The 20,462-nt window shown below is 34.7% G+C and overlaps 1 protein-coding gene across 5 annotated transcripts in view; it reads right to left on the reverse strand.

Annotated features, from left to right (window-relative positions):
• Positions 1-20,462, reverse strand: part of GRIA2 (glutamate ionotropic receptor AMPA type subunit 2) — a 161,207-nt gene that overhangs the window by 26,868 nt on the left and 113,877 nt on the right. For all 5 annotated transcript variants that reach the window (XR_015250163.1, XM_025921728.2, XM_025921726.2 and 2 more), the window contains exons 7-12: positions 9,530-9,697; positions 9,172-9,276; positions 8,384-8,494; positions 6,716-6,922; positions 5,839-6,209; positions 1,086-1,284 (exon numbers count right to left, since the gene is read on the reverse strand). Coding sequence is in view for 4 of the 5 variants with exons in the window: in XM_025921728.2 (XP_025777513.1) it covers positions 1,086-1,284; positions 5,839-6,209; positions 6,716-6,922; positions 8,384-8,494; positions 9,172-9,276; positions 9,530-9,697 (1,161 nt within the window). In the remaining variant the exon portion in view is untranslated. The remainder of the gene's footprint in view (positions 1-1,085; positions 1,285-5,838; positions 6,210-6,715; positions 6,923-8,383; positions 8,495-9,171; positions 9,277-9,529; positions 9,698-20,462) is intronic.

Here is a 20,462-nt window from a genome sequence, read left to right on the forward strand (position 1 = left end):
CCACATCTGTGTGCTTAAGTTGCAGTGCTTACAGAAAACATCAAGGTCCTGCCTTCCCTACACATACCCAGATTATTATCTGTTATCAACTGTGGTCTGCCCCCACCACTTGTTCTATCATATTTCAGTTCAACTGAAGTTATTTGGACAAGAGACCAGAGACAATGTAGACGAACCAGTCTTCAAATTATATCCTCTACTACCTTCAACTGGAAAATGAAGTCCTAATCCTAATTATGAAGTAAATTTGCCTAGATTTCACTCGAGAAAATTCAGATGCATTCAAAGATACTGTTGGATAATCAGAGATCATCTTATGTTATATATATTGGCTGAACTCCTAAGTTTATCAGCTGTATTTAAATATTTTAACATAATAAGTTCTTATATAGAGAAAATAGCATAATGAAAGAAAATTATACCAACATCAGGTTATAGGGCTTGTTCTATAAACAAATACCAAAAGGGCACAATGTTTTTGAAAAGTAAAATACACTTAATCGACACATTATAATCATGCTACCTACTTTCTTTTTAAAAAGCTAAAGACCTTTGTTAGCCTTTTCTTGGAGACTTTGACAAAAATTCGGAATTTTCACACATTAACATAATCTGTTTTCTGACAAGAAATTAACATAACTGATTTGAAAGTGAGTTTTCAACTGTAAACTATTTAAAATATATGACAGTCATGTTCATTTAAAATAAAACCAAAGACAACACATTTTTGTTTCAAAAATAGTAACAACCTAAACTTAATTATACTTTGCTTCAATTCATTCCAAAAGGACAATCAATCTTCATAAAATTCAATTAAAAATGAATAATTATGAAATAATTCTATTGCAATGCTGTGTTTTTCTCCTAAGGAGTTAGGCATCAGAAAATAAAGATGGAGCTGAGGACAGGGATAGGGAAAGGTGTGGGGACAAGGTCAAGAACAGAAGTAGAGTTAAGACAGAGAGGGAGGTTACTATCGCATAGCACCTTTGTGTAGAGCACAGGAGTGCGGGGGGAGGGGGACAAAGTTTAAAATGGTTACATTTTAAGAGCAAAATCAGAAGATCACAAACAGAATCTCTTACCCTGAAAAACTCTTTGGTGGATCCAGAGTCTAATGTTCCATAAGCAATTTCTGTTTGCTTAGAAAGATCCTCAGCACTTTCGATGGGAGACACCATCCTCTCTACAGTCAGGAAGGCAGCTAAGTTAGCCGTGTAGGAGGAGATTATGATCAGGGTAAAGAACCACCACACACCTCCAACAATGCGCCCAGAGAGGGATCTAATAACAAGTATGAAATGGATTTGTAAAGTGAAATGAATGACCTAATTAAAAAAAACAAGTTAGCAGTATTATGCAAATATTGACTTATATGGGAATATTTAACTTTATACTTTTCAATATATCTGCTAGTTAATAAAACTGGAAACTATTAAGCATTCTGGGGAGGGAGTACAGATAAGCTGAATTTAATGAGATACCCAGAGGCCAAAACTTCAGATTCTTCAGATTCTTTCATAGTAATAATGCCCAAATTGTTTATGGTATGAAATCTCATAACGAAGCAATTTCAAGACATGTGCAAATAATCCATCCAATTCTCATACTACTATCCATTCATGACATAAGCAAACACGAACAAGAGAATTTAAGATCACTCACAAAATTCGCAATAATGTTGAAAAACAAAATCAAATATTAAAAATAAAAGAAGGTGAACCACAGATGTAGTTTTAAACTGATGAAACCCTCCTGGTAATTCGGCCAATGAAGTTCTCAAACTCTCAAAAAGGGCTAAAATTTCATTGAGGGTTGTGTGTGCAAAAACAGGTTTTAGATACAGTGCAGGATAGAAAATGGAAAAAAATGATATTACAAACAAAGGTATGACACAAAATATAATTCTTAATGAATAAAAATCTGATGCTTCATGGCATGGACTGCTACGACCCTGTTCCTTTGTGCCTCCTGCTTAAGAAAAAAAGAAAACTCAAGGAAAATGAAATTAGAACATTTAAAAGTTTGCCAAAATACAAATTTCTAATTTGCAATATAATAAAATAAAAATATTTTTTAGCCATAAATTCCTATTTAAAATACTTTTTAAAAGCTTAATAGATTCCTAATAATTAACTTTAAACCCTCAATAGATAAGCATAGATATAGAAATAGATATTTATCATATTATTTTGAAAGATTTTATGGGATTCTACATATAAAGGGATTTAAGTAATATTAACAATCCAAAATAATACTTTTTTTGTTAATAACTTCATGTCTAACAATTAAACTTGTTACAGCAAAGATGTAACATTTCTAAAAAGTTAAATTATGAACATTTGGTAATTTATGGCCTAAAACAGACCTCCTGATATTTAACAGTAAGAAATAAACCTTTTGATGAAACACAGAGACTATATCAAATCATTGGGTAATATTTGTAGAATAAACTACTCTAGCAGTCAAGAAAGAGTGAGGAACTAATTTAAAAGTAAATTTTTTTTAAAGACAAGACCATCTGTTGCTAAAGGATAAGAGTGAGCAAGCAATGAAAAACAAACAGTATAAATAAGAGCCTTTATCACACACAGTCTCTGAGAGATGCAAAGAATTAAATAAATATGACAGGATGGAAAAAGTTAACTTCTCTTATATTCTGTAAAGGATATTAAACACATTTTAAATTTAAGTAACCTCTTGTGTAGACACAGCCACTCTCAAAACGTTCACTATTTATTCCATAAAAATGAAAGGTGTAATTATATGACATGTACCCCATATTTAAGAGGGCAGTTGAGATCCCTTAAAACAAAATTGACTTCACAGTAATTGCTTTGACACTATACGCTGCATAGTAATTGGTAATATATTTGAGAATCATTTTTATAAGTAATTCTTTTCCACTTGTGAAATAAACACAAGTTAAAGACATAAGTTGCTTTCAGTTCCAGTGCTTATGTCAGATTTAATAGCTGAAATATGCCAATTGATTTAAAGTTTTATAAGATATCTCAAAAAATGTATTGAACTTATACAACATTCAAAGCAGAAAATTCTTGAGCAGCTTATTATTTACTTGTAAATGTTTTCAAAGGATCAATTAATGTTCTGAAAGAATTCCCAAGAAATTGTTTGTGGAGGAGGCAAATGCAATTTATGTTTTAGGGTGACAGACAAAAATGGTTTCTGTAAAAAAAAAAAGTAAAACAAAACAAAACTAAACTAAAAGCAACCTTCACCTCTCTGCATCTGCCCTAAAGAAGCAAATACACATACGTATTCTATCATTTCCTTTAAATCTCTATTAAATAATTATTTTAAGAATGGTATTTTTATTCATTTTAATCCTTTTGAGATATTGGGGATAAAAACAGAGGCAAGCAGGAGAATAAAAGTCAACTTACAGCCTTTTACTCTTCCAATTTCTGTGGTTGTAGTCTTCGGAAAACTATAGTTAATATATTCTAAACTTAATTTCAGACAAATGACCAATTCAGTTCAATAAATCGTTCCAGATTAAAATTTAAATGTTCTATTAATATTAATAATATAGTTCCACATAATATTTTACTTGAAAAGAGGTGATAAATATCTTTGAAGATATTTAAAGAGCATTTCAAAGTGATCTGTGCATTTCATGCATCATCATCATCATCATCATTAGATACAAGGCTTTTCTATTCTTCTTTTCTACACTGGGGTCACCACCATTACATTGCAAAAAAAGTAGTTTGGTTTGTTTAAAAAAATCATTAAATTTTCCAATATCGTCCAATATGTTCAATTTTTAAATGTACATATAACGCAGAATGAAAGATATGTACACTTAAAATTTTTTAATAAAGCAAATTTTTGTTCACATATACTCTGTGGCAAAAAAATAAATCAGTTGATAGCAAGAAAAAATATTCTATATAAAATCTTAGCAGGACATAAAAATTATTGCATGTGAAATTGTAGTAAGTCATGACTCATGAATGAAATCAAGAGCACAGAAAAAAAGGCCATATTTTAGGAAACAGGCTCATTGAAATTTAGACGTTATCTGTATGTGATGGTGGACACTGGGGTAAAACAGATTATGAAAGGTGCCTGTGCTTCAGTCCCTAAATATATGTTGTCTGGGCCTTGATAAGCACTGGACACCAAAACAAATAACTTCAGAGCCATGATGCGTGAGGATCGCAAACCTAAGGATCGACATATGGGAATCTGGATCAATATGTTTTACTTTATAATGAACCTCATATGCTTCTCCTTACTTATTCAAAAGGCAGAGCATAGTTTATGTTACCCTAGGAAAATTGCCTTATATCTCAGGAATAAAGTAGTTTTATACTTCAGTAGCTTTCTTACCAAAGATGAATAATTTTATTATTATTTATGGACCAGAGTATTCTCAGAAATCTCCATTTGGTTAGGATTTTCTCCCTCATTATTAAAAAATTCTCTTTATGTCTTTAACTTAAATCAGATAAACTAAATATAAAACTATGAATCTTATATATTTTGTCAGAGGTCACCATAATTATATATTATTTTATATACAATTATTCTATATTTCTATATTATTCTATATCATTATATATTAAAGTTATTACACATATATGCCATGTAAATACCACTGGCATATTTCTATTTTAGAGCAGTTCCATAATGTCACAGGGAATTTATGGAATTAAGATTTGTTAAAGTCCAAATAATTCTTAACAATGTGTCCTACTAACAGAGAAGTAAACCACTAATAATTTCTACATACAAGATATATTTAATTGATCTCACTGGGTGGAATATACAAAAAAAGACTGCAAGAAGGTACATATATTTTGAGTGTCTCACATAGTTTTCTGAAATTAATCACTTATCTCCAAAGTGCTCAAAAACTAACAATATAATGAAATAGCATTAGAAAAGTCACCCCTTTTACTAGTCATTAAAATATCCCATAGAATCAAAGGAGGGTAATCAAACCTAGATTAAAATGTGCCAGAAGATAAATAAATTTGGCTTTAAATGTGAAAAGAATCACATTAGAAAAAGTATAATTTATTCTTCTTAAGCACCAGATATGGCTATCATTCTTATTCATGTATGTCACATGAACAAAGGCAAAATGTATTTTGTGACATATTTGTTATATTTAGGGATTCTAATGCAGGAATTAATATATCATAATGAGACTAAAGGTGCATAAATTTATTCCATTATGTGTGTGAATTACTATTCATTATGGCACAAGCCTTTGTAATGAATCAATCATCATTATTACCCAGCCATGTATTTCTATGTACTTGGGAAATAGGTTATTGTATATTCCCTTTCATCCAATGACCTAATCTTTAAAAAAAAAAAAAAACAAATTTTATAATACCTTTATGATACCATTTGCATGAGCTAATAATGGGAAAATAAAAGAGATGGGATGTGTGCCAATGAAGTTTTGAAAACAAGTTTTTGTTTTTGTAGTTAATAAGTAATGTTGCCCATTTTCCCATATACAGGTCTGTGGATCAACACACAGATGACTGTAAAATGAGAATATGCAGCAAAAACACGGTACCCCTCCAAGAAGGCATGGAATGATAGGAACCTTATGCATTTTATAGCCTCTCCATGGTGTGTATAATTTCACCAGGAAATATATGCTCAACATTCAAAGAACATTGCTCAAATATTTCACAGGCTTATGCCGATGGTAAAAGCCTGTCCTTAAGAGTCTCAAACTGCTTGGACAGGTAGTTGGCAGCTGTTTACTTCTTTAAGTGAATTCATAAACACCATGAATATCCACTTGAGACCTAAAATGCACAAAGTTGAAGCAGGTGAGTGACCAACCTTGGCGAAATATCGCATCCTTGCTGCATAAAGGCACCCAAGGAAAACCAGAGACTATTAAAAATCCCAAATTCATTAGTTGATTCACTACTTTGTGTTTCTCTTCCATCTTCAAACTCCTCAGTGTGCCACTCGTAGGGGCTAAATCTGCTGACCAGGAATAAAACTACACTGACCCCAATGTAGGCAAAAACAATGCACATCCAGATCTCATAGGCTAAAGGATCAAGAAATGAAAACACTCCTGGTTTGGACTTCTGAGGCTTCTTGATCATGATAGATATCCCGAGGCTCATAAAGGGCTTTGAGAAGTCAATCACCTCTTCTCTCACAAGGGTAATAGTTAATGGAGCAATTGCAATGTCAGCTTTCTGTAAGGGAAACAAATGAAAGTAATAGTACCTGGAGTCATGGTCAAAAAGGAATCATGCTTACAGTATTGGATCAAAAGGGAAGGAAAGGAAATAAGGGAAATGTCAATAATTATTTCCCTGGTAATGTCCCAGTAAAGAATAAGCAAACAAACAAAAAACCAATCTGTTCTCCAAATATCCCTCCTTTTTATAAATACACAGTACACCCATCTGACTTGATTTTTATAATTACATCCCTACACCGCGTCTATGCCTTTGCTGCCTCTGAACAATACATATGGCCCATAGGCCTCAAGACAGATAGAAGGCCTATCACATTTAGTGTGCGTGTGTGCTTCTGACTTCATCCTTAATCTTCAGATGTTCACAAGGAAATAGAATAATATTCTTAAGTGATGTGGGAAACCAACAACCTCAGATATAGGCACTTTGCAGGGAAGGGAGGCATTCTGTCAACAAAAGTTCACTTGAATGACTTTATTTGGGAGAAGAGCTATACTTACCCCATATACAAGTTCTCCAACCATCCCATTCCAAATTTTCGTGTCAGCATCCCTGGCCCCATACTTGCCATCCCCAACAATTGTCAACTTGTACTTGAACCCACAATGTTTGGCGATTTCTGCAGCCAAGTCAACACAGTAGCCCTCATAACGCTCATTGCCTTCAAGCATTTCATGATTTTTCTTCATCATAACATATGGAGATTCCTATATGGAAAGACAGTGCTTTCATTGATAAAAATAGCTGTGTAACTACTCTCACTGAATCAAGTCTTGTGGTTTAATTATTACCTGTTAGCCAGAGAAATTATAGAATATAAATGGCGGACAATAGTAGCAAAAAATGTTTAAGCGTGATACTTTTGGAAAAAGGTTATCAAACGTCTACCGTTATAGTTTATTAATATGGTTTGTACCTAGCCATACAAAAGTAAATAAGAACTAAAAGCACAAACTGTTGGCTTGTCCCCTTGTCATGCTTGTTAACTCCTAGAGCTTAGAGGGGAATTATGCTGCTCAACATCTGTTTTATTCAACTCTGGATCCACCATGCTCTTATGTTAAGGTTATGCTGTCCTCAAGAAACAGCATTCACCCAAAACTCTGTGTACTGTTTCTTCAAGGGTGAGGTTCATGGGGAAATGAGGCTCATGGTCAGTGATGCACAGACTAAAACAATCACTGGCATGGTCATGTGCTGATGCCACCCTCTGACATTTCATGTCTCACTTCATCTATGAGATATTCTATCCTAGAATAATATTACAAGGATAGAGAGCAGCTTCCCCCTGTAAACATAAGAAAAGGAGGTATGAAAATGATTCAAAATAGCCCAATATCCTCCCCTGGAAAGTGGCACCAAGCATATTTGGGGGCTCAGGGATACAGTTCCTCTCAATGGCATGATTAAGGCAAAATCCCTCAAATGTCTAGCTTCCTTACCCTTATTAATATATTTCCAAATGCCAATGTTTTTATCCAGATCTCTTATTTTATTAACCTGTCTATGTTGTTCTTCTCATTATTGTCAGAATAATGGATCCCACAAGTTTACTATATCACTGCTTAATAAAAGAAAATACAACTGTTTTGTCATAAAACCATGTACTATTAGTGAACCCCATTTCCTCCATTTCATTTCACCAACAGCTTGTCACGAGGATCTACATCTTCCTTCCATCTATCCAAAGCCTAGATGTTCAAGATTCAGTTCAGTTTTGTCTCATTCATTCAGCACTGGCTCTGTGCTAACGACTGTGTTGAGTTTGGGGGTTTAAAAAAAGGGAGATTATCTTTATCTTTAAGACCATGTAACAAATGTAAAAAGAGAATATACCCACAACTGCATGGGAAGTGAAAGGTAAAGCACTTGAGGAAATACAAGGAACGCTCTTCAAGACTTTCCCGAGTCGTTCACACTTAGTGATGCACCACTGTATGAATTACCCGTCAAGCTAAATTTCAGTATTGAAGAGGATAGGAAATATTTTGAATGCTTTACTTAATGCCTGTGTAGTCCTTTTGACAGAGTAAATATGCTATACGTGATTAAAATGGTGCCAAAGCAGCACTGCATTAGTTATCCTCAAATGCAAACAGCAATTCTAGTTGGCAGATGTTTTCCATAAGAAAAACTAAAGTAAAGCATAGGCATCTGTAGCTAATTACCAAAATTGTAGTGACAACAACAGTCTTATTCTCGAGCCCAGAGGTATCGTTTCCAGAGGGGAGCTCAGTAAGGGTAACAACCATTTTGTCTACTTCACTCCAGTATCCAATCTGAAAAAGGTTACAGAAAGGCACATGGATAAGTGATCTTTCTATTAGCCAAGAATTTAATAATTTCAAACTCATGTCTGCATCCAAAATTACATCTACATTAACTAGGCTTCTTCTAAACAGACATGTGTCTTTGATATATGTGACTCTGATAGAAATAGGGCTTATATAAACAATGAAACAAAAACAATTCTTAAAAACAGCTTGTTTCTTCATGTTCGCTTCTCATATTTTCCCAGGGTAATCTGTTTGGGAGTGATCGTATAGAAATAGAAATAAAATCCAAGCAATGACACTGTATCCATAACAGTTAAAAGGAAGGTGTTGAGCTAAAACGTTAACGCATATTTGCACCAGCTATGTTTTGTCTTCTGAACCATAAACTGTCAGCGATAGCTCTTTCTCTTCTCATTAAACTTCTTATACCTTGATAGAAAAAAATACATATAAAGAGTTCTATTCACAGTTGTTTAAAGATTACATTTCAGTGTTACTTACCAGAAAGGAATTGATTATATTTAGGAAACAAAACATTTTAAAATACATCTGTTTCTGGAAGTAGTTAAACTCTACCTACGTGAATACACTTTTCCAGGACTCTTCGGAAGAAGAGGTGATGGGTAATTAACTCACCTCCTCACAGAGAGAAAACTGCCTTTAGATCCCTAATGATTTACCTTCCGGGGCCCATTAGTTTTGAGTTCCATGATGTTAATTGTATAGTTTATTCTTTTTCCATTCTGGTCAAACTTTATATTTCCTGAGAGACCTTCAACCTGAACCTAATGAGGAAATGGGAAAGCATCACAGTTATCAATTTACTTCAAGCAAAGATACAAACGGGGTACAGATTACTCTCACTGGGCTCCAGTCGAGAAAACTACATTTATAAGGTTGTTTTTCACTCTGCAACCTACCTTTGTGCAGTCAGGAAATACTATTCACTTTATATTACACATAACAAGGAGACTAATGTAGTAGAAAACTACAGTGTTCGTTGTTAACTCACATTCATAATCATTTTGAGTGACTAACCTGTTTGAGGGCCCTTTCTATTTCTACGCCTTGTCCCCAGGGGACTGCTGGGTTTGCCAGACAGTCTCCCGCGTTTCCCCTTCGGGAGATTTCAATTCTCTGCTTCCGTAGGTTGCGGAAAGCTTCAGTCATCACTTGAACAGCGTCGTAGGTCAGAGCAGAAGTATACTGAAAAGCATCACACACACTTCATAAGAATGGGAAAAAAACTCCAAGGTTCACTGCACACTGGCCATCTAGACTGCAGCCGGCCACCATACAAAACCAGTTCACAGTCCAAGAACTTAGAAACCATTCCTGCATCTAGAAGTCTAAGAATCTAATAGAGGTAATACGGAATATTGGGACTATAGAGTGTGTTCTTGACCATAAGTATCTCCCGTTATGTTAACGTCTCAGTTATTTCAGGTGACAACTTTCAAAATTGTGTCTTTTCTTTCCTAACGAATTTCTTTTTAGAGCATCACTCTATGGCCTGATTTGGGGATATAGGAAATGATCAAATTAACAAATAAATATCCTACCACTAACGAAAGGTACATTTGACAATAGGGAAAGAATATTGATTAGTTTAAGTGTCTAATTCTACCTCAGTGATGCCCCCATAGATCTGCAATAGTCTTTGCAATGTTTGTTTTTAAGATCCCGTCAGTGATTATGGTAATCAAATAGAACCACCAAATTTCATAATTTCTATGTCCCCTTCATGCCTCAACAGTTTATGGTAAGATTGGTTCCAAACTTATGGTATTCAGATCCCAGTAGGACAGTAGTATTATTACAGGATCTGGGGGCCAAATGGAAAAAAAAAAAAAAAGGTATTAATTGTGCTAAGCATTGTCAGTGGCTAGATCAGTATTACTTGATGCATGTATATATACCTCCATCTATCAAATGTATCACGCTACTATTGTTAATGATAAACCATATTTTAACACAACAGCTTTAATGAATGCTGAGGAAATTTCTGCTATTAAGTATTTTTCAATCTGTAAGTAACAAAAGTATAGTGAATCTGGGTAAAAAACACAGTATCATACTGAATTTGAGATACAAAAATTCTTGACCACAAGTCCCAAATGGGTACTTAGTATTTCCAAGTAATCCCCCTCACTTCTTTAGTAAATTAGTTCCTCCACTCTCAAAATTATTATTTTATACCTTCTCTTCTCTAATATCCACAGCTATCCATCTTGCCTTACATGTCACTGAAAAAATAGAAGCCATAAGACAGAAAACTTTTATCTTTCAACCATAAAACTGCCAAGAGCACACATTCTCTGTGACATCTATTGTAAAGATTTAGAAGGAAGGAAAGAATTCAGGCAAGGGGTTCAGAGATCTTGACATGGACCCTGGGACTCTTTATAGGACTTATATTCTCTTCCAGTCCAGTGAAAAGATTATATAAACAGATAACTGCAATCTACCTATTACAGTGTTATAAATTGGTCTGATGGTGGATAGATGTCTGTCTGATTTATCCTTTTAAATGAGAGATATTACAATAAGGCAAATGAAAAATAGTTTATGTCATATGAATCATCGCCTTCATGCATCCAGAAATTTCTTGAGCCTCCATTTTTTTAAATGAGAAAATGGCAGTGTGAGGTTATCAGTCATTCAATCTTTGCGTGAATTAGTTTAGGTGAATTGTTTTCATTTGATCATACAAATGAACCAAATTTAATGGGAAAGTTGGTAGGAAGAAGAAAAAGAGAAAATGGTTTGGAGGCCATGTGCTCTGTGACTGAGTGCTATAAACTATAATAAGATATTCATATTTACCTCTAGGTTTTCTTACTTATTTCTTCTCATGTGATACCTGTTAAACAATGTCATTGCAGGCCTATCTGTGAGTCCTTTACATATTTAGATGATCTTCTGGATGCTTGTACTTGAGTTGCTTACAAATATCTGATCAGCTATACAGATCTAAATAAAACCCATCACCATTTTTTCCAAAAATCTGCAACCTTTTTCTTCAAACTGTACATGTGAGGAATTAGCAAAATATAGTATGTAAGAGGTCCAACTAGATTTAGAATCCACCTAAATTTCTGACAGTAGAGGAAGTTTAATACTATACTTTCTGCCTTAAGAAAGTATTATGCAGCCATTAAAAAGTGACACTAATGAAGGTTATATAACAATATGAATGTCAATTATAAAATTAGTGAAAATATTACTACAACTAAATTTTTTAAAAACCCTTCATTGATAAATGAGAACGATTAAAAAATAGTAATATACCTTCAACAAATAAGGGAAAGAAAAATAAGCAAAATGATTATAATAATAGGAAACATATTATTGTATTTCTTTTCCAAGTGTTCTAGAATATTCATGGACTCTTTTAAGAAAACCTGTATTATATCAAAGCACTGGTTTTTTTTTTTTTTTTTTTTTTTAATTTTTTTTTCAACGTTTATTTATTTTTGGGACAGAGAGAGACAGAGCATGAACGGGGGAGGGGCAGAGAGAGAGGGAGACACAGAATCGGAAACAGGCTCCAGGCTCTGAGCCATCAGCCCAGAGCCCGACGCGGGGCTCGAACTCACGGACCGCGAGATCGTGACCCGGCTGAAGTCGGACGCTTAACCGACTGCGCCACCCAGGCGCCCCTCAAAGCACTGTTTTATATCATATCTACTTAAGCAAAGACCTGGAGAAATAAGATAACACACCAGAATTTATCTGGCATACATATATGTTTGTTTCTATTCTCCTAGAGGAAAAAAAAAATGATTAATTTGCCTTCTTCTACATCAGTTAGTTCATTGACAGTGTGATTCTTAAAATAAAGTCTAGGTCACTGAATAGGAAACAGAGCTAAATTGAATAAATTGGATGTGTAAAAAAAGAAGTATTGCAACGTCTACTAAAAAGTTACGATAATAGTTAAAAGCCAAAATCTTCTTTGAGTCAGCTTGCTCACATTACTATGAGAAATCTATAAAGTCATCTGCTAAATGCTTTAGAGGTCTATAGATGTTGGTGAACTACATTAAAAAATAATATTAGGTTGAATGAACTAAAAGCATTTAGGTCTGTGCAGCATGTTACAATTATGATTCAGAGCATGAGCATACTAAGAAGAGAAAATCCTTTCAACCTTTTTCAAATGTCCAAATTTAATCAAGTCTCCAGCCTATTGTCATTCTTAATTAAAAGTCACAATCATAGAAACACAATTCTGGACTGAGAGAAAATAAACAGACACTGTCTCCAGAGTTCCTTTTTGTTTATGTGCCACATATGTGGCTCGTTTATTTTTCTAAACGAATATATTCATATTTTTGATTGGATTGTTAGATATTTCAGTTTTATTCTACCATTCACTAAACTAGGTGCAAATTAATTTGAAGGGAACATGATGCCAATGTAACTATCTCCTTCCTTGAAAACAAATGCATCATCTCTGCCCCGGTGTTTATGTTCTGTGAAATCCCTCAGCTGAGTTGGAAATTTATAATTCAGTGGGGGCCATTATGTTTTGCAGCACTCATATCACAATTGCATCATATCCACACTTTAAAGAAGAAATCTGGGAAACGTTTTTATGGTCCATTTTCCAAATGCACTTTTTATTCCATTTTAAATTAGATTTATTGAGACTTATTTTTCAAATATAAAATGAAATACACATTTTAAACATGTTTGTTATGCCCAATAGTCATCAGACATTATTCAATAATACATTACCATAATCACTGGGACCAGAAAACGGTTTTCTGACAGTCGAAAAAGAGGGAATAAAAAGAAGTTCTATGTACATTTAGAATTCAATGAACATACAAAAAGGATAAATAGGCTATAATATAACATTTTATGGGTCATTATTATGATAGCACCTCCTCCTAAACATGTTATCTGCACTGTGCTAAAACAAACAAAACAATTATTCCAAGAAAAAGTACTAGGCTTTAGGTATAATGAAAGTGTTAGAAACCTTGCTATGAATGGTCATTTCTGAAATTTTCCTTGACATTTGAAATTGGATTGTATATAGTTTAGAAAGCATTGAATGGAACATCAGAAGACAGAGCCTAAGTCCTGATTTTATCATTTACTACTCAGTTGTCTTGGGCAAGTTAAGAAAAGTAAGAGTGTCCAAGGTTTCTTGCCAATGAAATAAGGAAAGCAATGTCTCTCTTATGTCATAGTAGTATTGGAAAAGCTCATGAGGGAGAAAGAATTCATGTCGACCTAGTTCTCTACATGCCAAACCTGAGCTGAGTGGTTTCCTAGCAAGTCCTTTTTAAAAAGTCGATGCAACAAATATTTTTATTTCAGTTTTAGAGATGAAGATTTCAAGTTAACATGTTATATTTTTCCCAGGGTCACAAATAAGGCAGGTGGAGTTTGAATTCAGATCTCTGTGTTTCTGGAGCAATGACGGTGCTCAACCAGCCTGGTTTGGTGATAGCATCCCCATTTTAAGCAGAAAGTCTGCAATCCCAGGAAACTCCTCAGTACCAAGCACACTGGGACAGTGGGTCCCCTTGTTTGGCAAACACCACATCAAATGAGTAGAGTTATAGGAAATGAGAAGCCAGGTGAATTATAAAATGTGCTAAAAAATACAAGTTATTAATCAGTGTGTTTGCTTTCTTTTTTCCTTGTATTACTATCTGTCCAGGTATAAAACTAGCTTGTTTTGATGTTTTGAAAACCACTATCCTAATCTACAAAAGAGTCTATGATTCATTAAGTTCAGAAAATTATTCTCACATTGGCGTATTAAAAGCCCTGAGAAATCCGGCAGTGACAATCCCAGTTTAGCTTTGTCTGAAGAACATTCATTGTCCAAACAAATTACCATTTAAAAAATTTCCTTAACACCAATTATTTTCCATAAAAATAATGTCTTGTGTAACATACTTTGGGCTATTAAAAGTTTTATGGCATGAAAAATTTTATATACTCATTTTTAAGTGGCATCCCTTATTTGATTAAAGTTATTATACACCAAATGATATTTCCCTAAAGAATTTTATAATATACCTCTCAATTTCTTCATTTTACAAAGTTATCAAAATGGTCAAAAATGATGAGCTCTAAGAAAAATAAGTAAACCTATAAGAAAAACTTGAGAAAGTCTTTCTATCTGTTTGTTTATATATTCTGGGCAATGACCAAGAATCACCTAGAGCCATAAAAAAATGAACAGTATTAGGAGATATATTATAAACTTAAGTTTATTCATTTGCATTAATTTCAAATTTAATTGCACTCTGGACTTTTCCGGAGCTGTCTGTGATAAGGCTGTGTAAAACTTGTTGAACACGTGCCCTTTGAAACTTTACTGCATAAAGTTATGATATCATCACAGAAACTCAGCATCAGTGAAGCAGCAGGAATGCTCATTTGTTTCTGGTGAGAACGCAAAATGGTACAGCCACGTTGGGAGACAGTTTAGCAGTCTCTTACAAAACTAAACATACTCTTACCATATGATCCAGCTATTGCACTACTTGGTATTTACCCAAATGAGTCTAAACCATATTTCCACTCAAAAACCAGCGCATAGATATTCACGGTAGCTTTATTCATAATTGCCAAAATTTGAAGCTACCAGGATATCCTTCGGTAAATGTTTGGATGAATAAATTGTGGTACATGCAGACAATGGAATATTATCAGTGCTAAAAATGAGTGAGCTATCAAGCCATGAAAAGACATGGAAGAAACTTGGATGTACATTACTAAGTGAAAAAAGCCAATCTAAAAAGGCAGTATACTGTATGAATCCAACTATATGACATTCTAGAAAAGGCAAAACTATGGAGACAGTGAAAGATCAGTGTTTGCCAGGAGTGGGAGGAGAGATAAATAGGTAGAGCACAGAAGATTTTCAGAGCAGTGAAAATATTCACTATGAAACTATAATGATGGAAGCATGTTATTACACATTTGTGCCAACCCACAGAATGTACACACTAAGATGAACCATAATGTAAACTATGGACTATGGGCAACTATGATATATCAAAACAGGGTCATCAATTCTAACAAATGAATCACTCTGGTGAGTGAACTTGATATTGGAGTTGGCTATGCAGGTCTGGGGGCAGAGGTATATGGAAATTCTCAGCATTTTCTGCTCAATTTTAGTGTGAACCTTAAACTGCTCTAAAAAAGTTAAATCTTTAATTACAAAATTTAAAAATAATCAACATCTTTAGTAAGCACACTGGCTGTATCACATTTCCACGGGTGAAAAAGCCAACTCCATTGGTAAGAAATCAAAATTAACATCCTTTATTATTCTTCCTGAATAATAAAAATAATTTTTAGTCCACCATGAAGGAAGATTTTTCATGTGAAAGGAACACATTAAAAAACTACATATTTTTTACCTAAATTATCCAGTTGGGCTACTGACTCTGACTGAAAGTCTTGCTTAACGACCAATACTTTTAATCTTCTAAAACTTTGCATTCACTTAAGAACCCAAATTTTCAGATAAAACTAATTAGGTTCATCAAGATGGAAAAAAAGCTGGTTTTGAATCACCCACCAGTTGGAAGAGACTAAGAGGCAGATCTCTTACTTTGTTGGTTGCATAAATTCCTCCCTGAGTCTCCCCACTTTCTAGGAATCTTCTAACAGCTTGAAAGTTCCTTATCTTTTATAATCCAGTAAGAAGAAAACAGATATGTTCCAAGGTTATTTAGGATTTGATTTCAATTTCTGGAGTTCGGAGATGACTGCTTGCAAGTCACTACAATTTTTGAGAGACAAAGGAACCATTTGAGGTGTCACAGATTCAGCAAAAATTAGAACTGTTCATGTATGTTTTACTGAATGCCTAATCGGCACTTCACATAATCATGGCATTAGAGGAATCTGAGCTGAGATCACCTAAATTTATTCCCTTTATAGATGAAGGAATGTGGAAATGAGATGAAGCCAGATATTGAGACTTATTATTATATAGTAGTAGTGCCTTTTTAATTCTGTAATACACATTTACAAAGTAATATGATTTAATGCCATAATATACATTTGAATAGTGCAATGCACTATTTTTCAATCACTTTTTATAAAATATCCATATCAAAATTTTAATTTAAGGGCTTATTTCAGCCATATACACACTTTTTAAACCACAGATTATAAAGTGGTGCCTGGATGGTTCAATCAGTTAAACCTCTGGCTCTTGTTTTGCCTCAGGCCATGATGTCATGGCTTCCTGAGTTCCAGATCCAAATTGGGTTCTGTGCTGATAGCACAGAGCCTGCTTAGGATTCTCTCTCTCTTCCTCCACTCCTCCCCCGCTCACACTGTCTCTGTCTCTCTCAAAAATTAAAGTAAATTAATAAATTTTAAAAATCAATTAATCAATAGTGGTGAGAGTAGATATCCCTATTGTGTTCCTGATCTCAGCAAGCTCTCAGTTTTTCTCCACTGAGGATGATATTAACTGTAGGCTTTTCATATATGGCTTTTATGATGTGAAGGTATGTCCTTCTATCCCAAATTTATTGAGGGTTTTTATTAAAAAAGGTGCTGTATTTTGTCAAATCCTTTTTCTGCATCTATTGACAGGATCATATGGTTCTTGTCCCTTCTTCTATTAATGTGATGTATCACATTGATTGATTTGCAAATACTGAACCAGCCGTGCAGCCCAGGAATGAGTCCCACTTGATCATGGTGAATAATTCTTTTAATATACTGTTGAATTCAACTTGCTAGTATCTTGTTGAGAATTTCTGCATCCATGTTCATCAGTGATATTGGCCTGTAATTCTGCTTTTTAGTGGGGTCTCTGACTGGTTTGGGAATCAAGGTAATACTGGCTTCATAGAATGAGTCTGGAAGCTTTCCTTCCGTTTCTATTTTTTGGAACAGCTTGAGGAAGATTGGTATTAACTCTGCTTTAAATGTCTGGTAGAATTCCCCTGGGAGGCCATCTGGCCCAGGACTCTTATTTGTTGGGAGATTTTTGATAACTGACTCAATTTCTTTGCTGGTTATGGGTCTGTTCAAATTTTCTATTTCTTTCTGTTTGAGTTTTGGCAGTGTGTGGGTGTCTAGGAATTTGTCCATTTCTTCCAGGTTGTCCAGTTTGTTGGCATACAATTTTTCATAGTATTCTCTAATAATTGTTTGTATTTCTGTTGTGTGGGTTGTGATCTCTCCTCTTTCACTTATGATTTTATCTATTTGGGTTCTTTCTCTTTTCTTTTTGAGAAGTCTGGCTAGGGGGTTATCAATTTTATTTATTTTTTCAGAAAAAACAGCTTTAAGATTCATTGCTCTGTTCAACTGTTGTTTTTTTTGTTTTTTGTTTTGGATTCTATATTGTTTATTTCTGCCCTAATCTTTATTAATTCTCTTCTGCTGGCTTTGGGGAAGTCCTAGCCTCAGCAATCAGACAACAAAATGAAATAAAAGGCATCCAAATTGGCAAAGAAGTCAAACTTTCACTTTTCATAGATGACATGATAATCTACATGGAGAACCCAAAAGACCACCAAAAAGCTGCTAGAAATGGCACATGAATTCAGCAAAGTCACAGGACATAAAATCAATATACAGAAATGGGTTGCATTTCTATATACCAATAATGAAGCAACAGAAAGAAAAATCAAGAAATCGATGCTATTTACAATTGCACCGGGAACTATAAAATACTTAGGAATAAACCTAACCAAAGATGTAAAAGAACTGTATGCTGAAAACTATAGAAAACTTATGAAGGAAATTGGAGAAGACACAAAGAAATTGAAAAACATTCCATGCTCATGGATTGGAAGAAGAGATATTGTTAAAATGTCAATACTACCCAAAGCAATCTACACATTCAATGCAATCTCAATCGAAATTGCAACGGCATTCTTCTCAAAGCTAGAACAAACAATCCTATAATTTGTATGGAACCACAAAAGACACTAAATAGCCAAAGTAATGTTGAATAAGGAAACCAAAGTGGGACGCAGCACAATCCCAGACTTTAGCCTCTACTACAAAGCTGTAATGATCAAGACAGTATAGTATTGGCAAAAACAGACACAGAGACCAATGGAATAGAATAGAGAACACAGAATTGGACCCAGACATGTATAGCCAACTAATCTTTGACAAAGCAGGAAAGTATTCTATGGAAAAAAAAAAAAAAAAACAGCAAAAACTAAAACAAACAAACAAACAAAAAAACAGTCTCTGGATAGCAACATGCAGAAGAATAAAACTGGACAACTTTCTTACACAACACCCAAAAATAAACTCAAAATGGGTGAAAGACCTAAATGTGAGAAAGGAAACCATCAAAACCTTGGGGAGAAAACAGCCAACAACCTCTTTGACCTCAGCTGCAGCAATTTCTTGCTTGACACATCTCTGAAAGCAGGGGAAATAAAAGCAAAAATGAACTATTGGGACCTCATCAAGATAAAAAGCTTCTGCACTGCAAAGGAAACAATCAACAGAACTAAAAGGTAAACGACAGAATGTGAGAAGATATTTGCAAATGACATATCAGATAAAGGGTTAGTATCCAAAATCTATAAAGAACTTACCACACTCAACACCTGAAAAACAAATAATCCAGTGAAGAAATGGGCAGAAGACATGAATAGATACTTTTCCAAAGAAGACAACTCAAATGGCTAACTGAACATGGCTAACGTGAAAAGATGCTCATCATCACTCCTCATCAGGGAAATACAAATCAAAACCACACTGAGATACTACCTCACACTGGTCAGAGTGGCTAAAATTAAGAACTCAGGAAACGACAGATGCTGGCGAGGATGTGGAGAAATGGGAACCCTCTTGCACTGTTGGTGGAAATGCAAACTGGTGCAGCCCCTCTGGAAAAGTGTGGAGGTTCCTTAAAAAATTAAAAATAGAACTACCCTACGACCCAGCAATAGCACTACTAGGAATTTATCCAAAGGATATAGGAGTGCTGATTCATAGCGGCACATGTACCCCAATGTTTATAGCAGTGCTTTCAACAATAGCCAAATTATGGAAAGAGCCCAAATGTCCAGCATCTGATGAATGGATAAAGAAGATGTGAGATACACACACACACACACACACACACACACACACACACACACACACACAATGGAATACTACTTGGAAATGAGAAAGAATGAAATCCTGCCACTTGCAACAACGTGGATGGAACTGGAGGGTATTATGGTTAAGTGAAATACGTCAGTCAGAGAAAGACAGATATCATATGTTTTCACTCATATGTGGAACTTGAGAAACTTTTTAAAATATAATTTATTGTCAAATTGGCTTACATACAACATCCACTACTCATCCCAAGTGCCCTCCTCAATGCCCATCACCCATTTTCCCCTCTCCCCCACCCCCACATCCACCCTCAGTTTGTTCTCTGTATTTAAGAGTCTCTTGTGTTTGCCTCCCTCCCTCTCTAATTGTAACTATATTTCCCCTCTTCCCTTCCCCCATGGTCTTCTGTTAATTAAGTCTCTCAAGATCCACATATGAGTGAAAACATATAACATCTGTCCTCTGACTGACTTATTTCACTCAGCATAATACCTTCCAGTTTCATCCAGATTGCTGCAAATGGCATGATTTCGTTCTTTCTCTTTGCCAATTGCATACATTCCATTGTGTGTGTGTGTGTGTGTGTGTGTGTGTGTGTGTGTGTGTGTATCACATCTTCTTTATCCATTCATCAGTTGATGGACATTTAGGCTCTTTCCATAATTTGGCTATTGTTGAAAGCACTGCTGTAAACATTAACAGAAGACCATGGGGGAAAAGAAGGGGAAAAAATAGTTTCAAACAGAGAGGGAGGCAAACCATAAGAGACTCCTAAATACAGAGAACAAGCTGAGGGTCCATGGGAGGACGGTGGAGAGGGGAAAATGGGTGATGGGCATTGAGGAGGCACTAGCTGGGATGAGCACTGGGTGTTGTTATGTAAGTGATG

This window comes from Puma concolor, chromosome B1 (assembly GCF_028749965.1).
Source record: "Puma concolor isolate L17-30 chromosome B1, mPumCon1.1.hap2, whole genome shotgun sequence".
Lineage (NCBI taxonomy): Eukaryota > Metazoa > Chordata > Mammalia > Carnivora > Felidae > Puma > Puma concolor.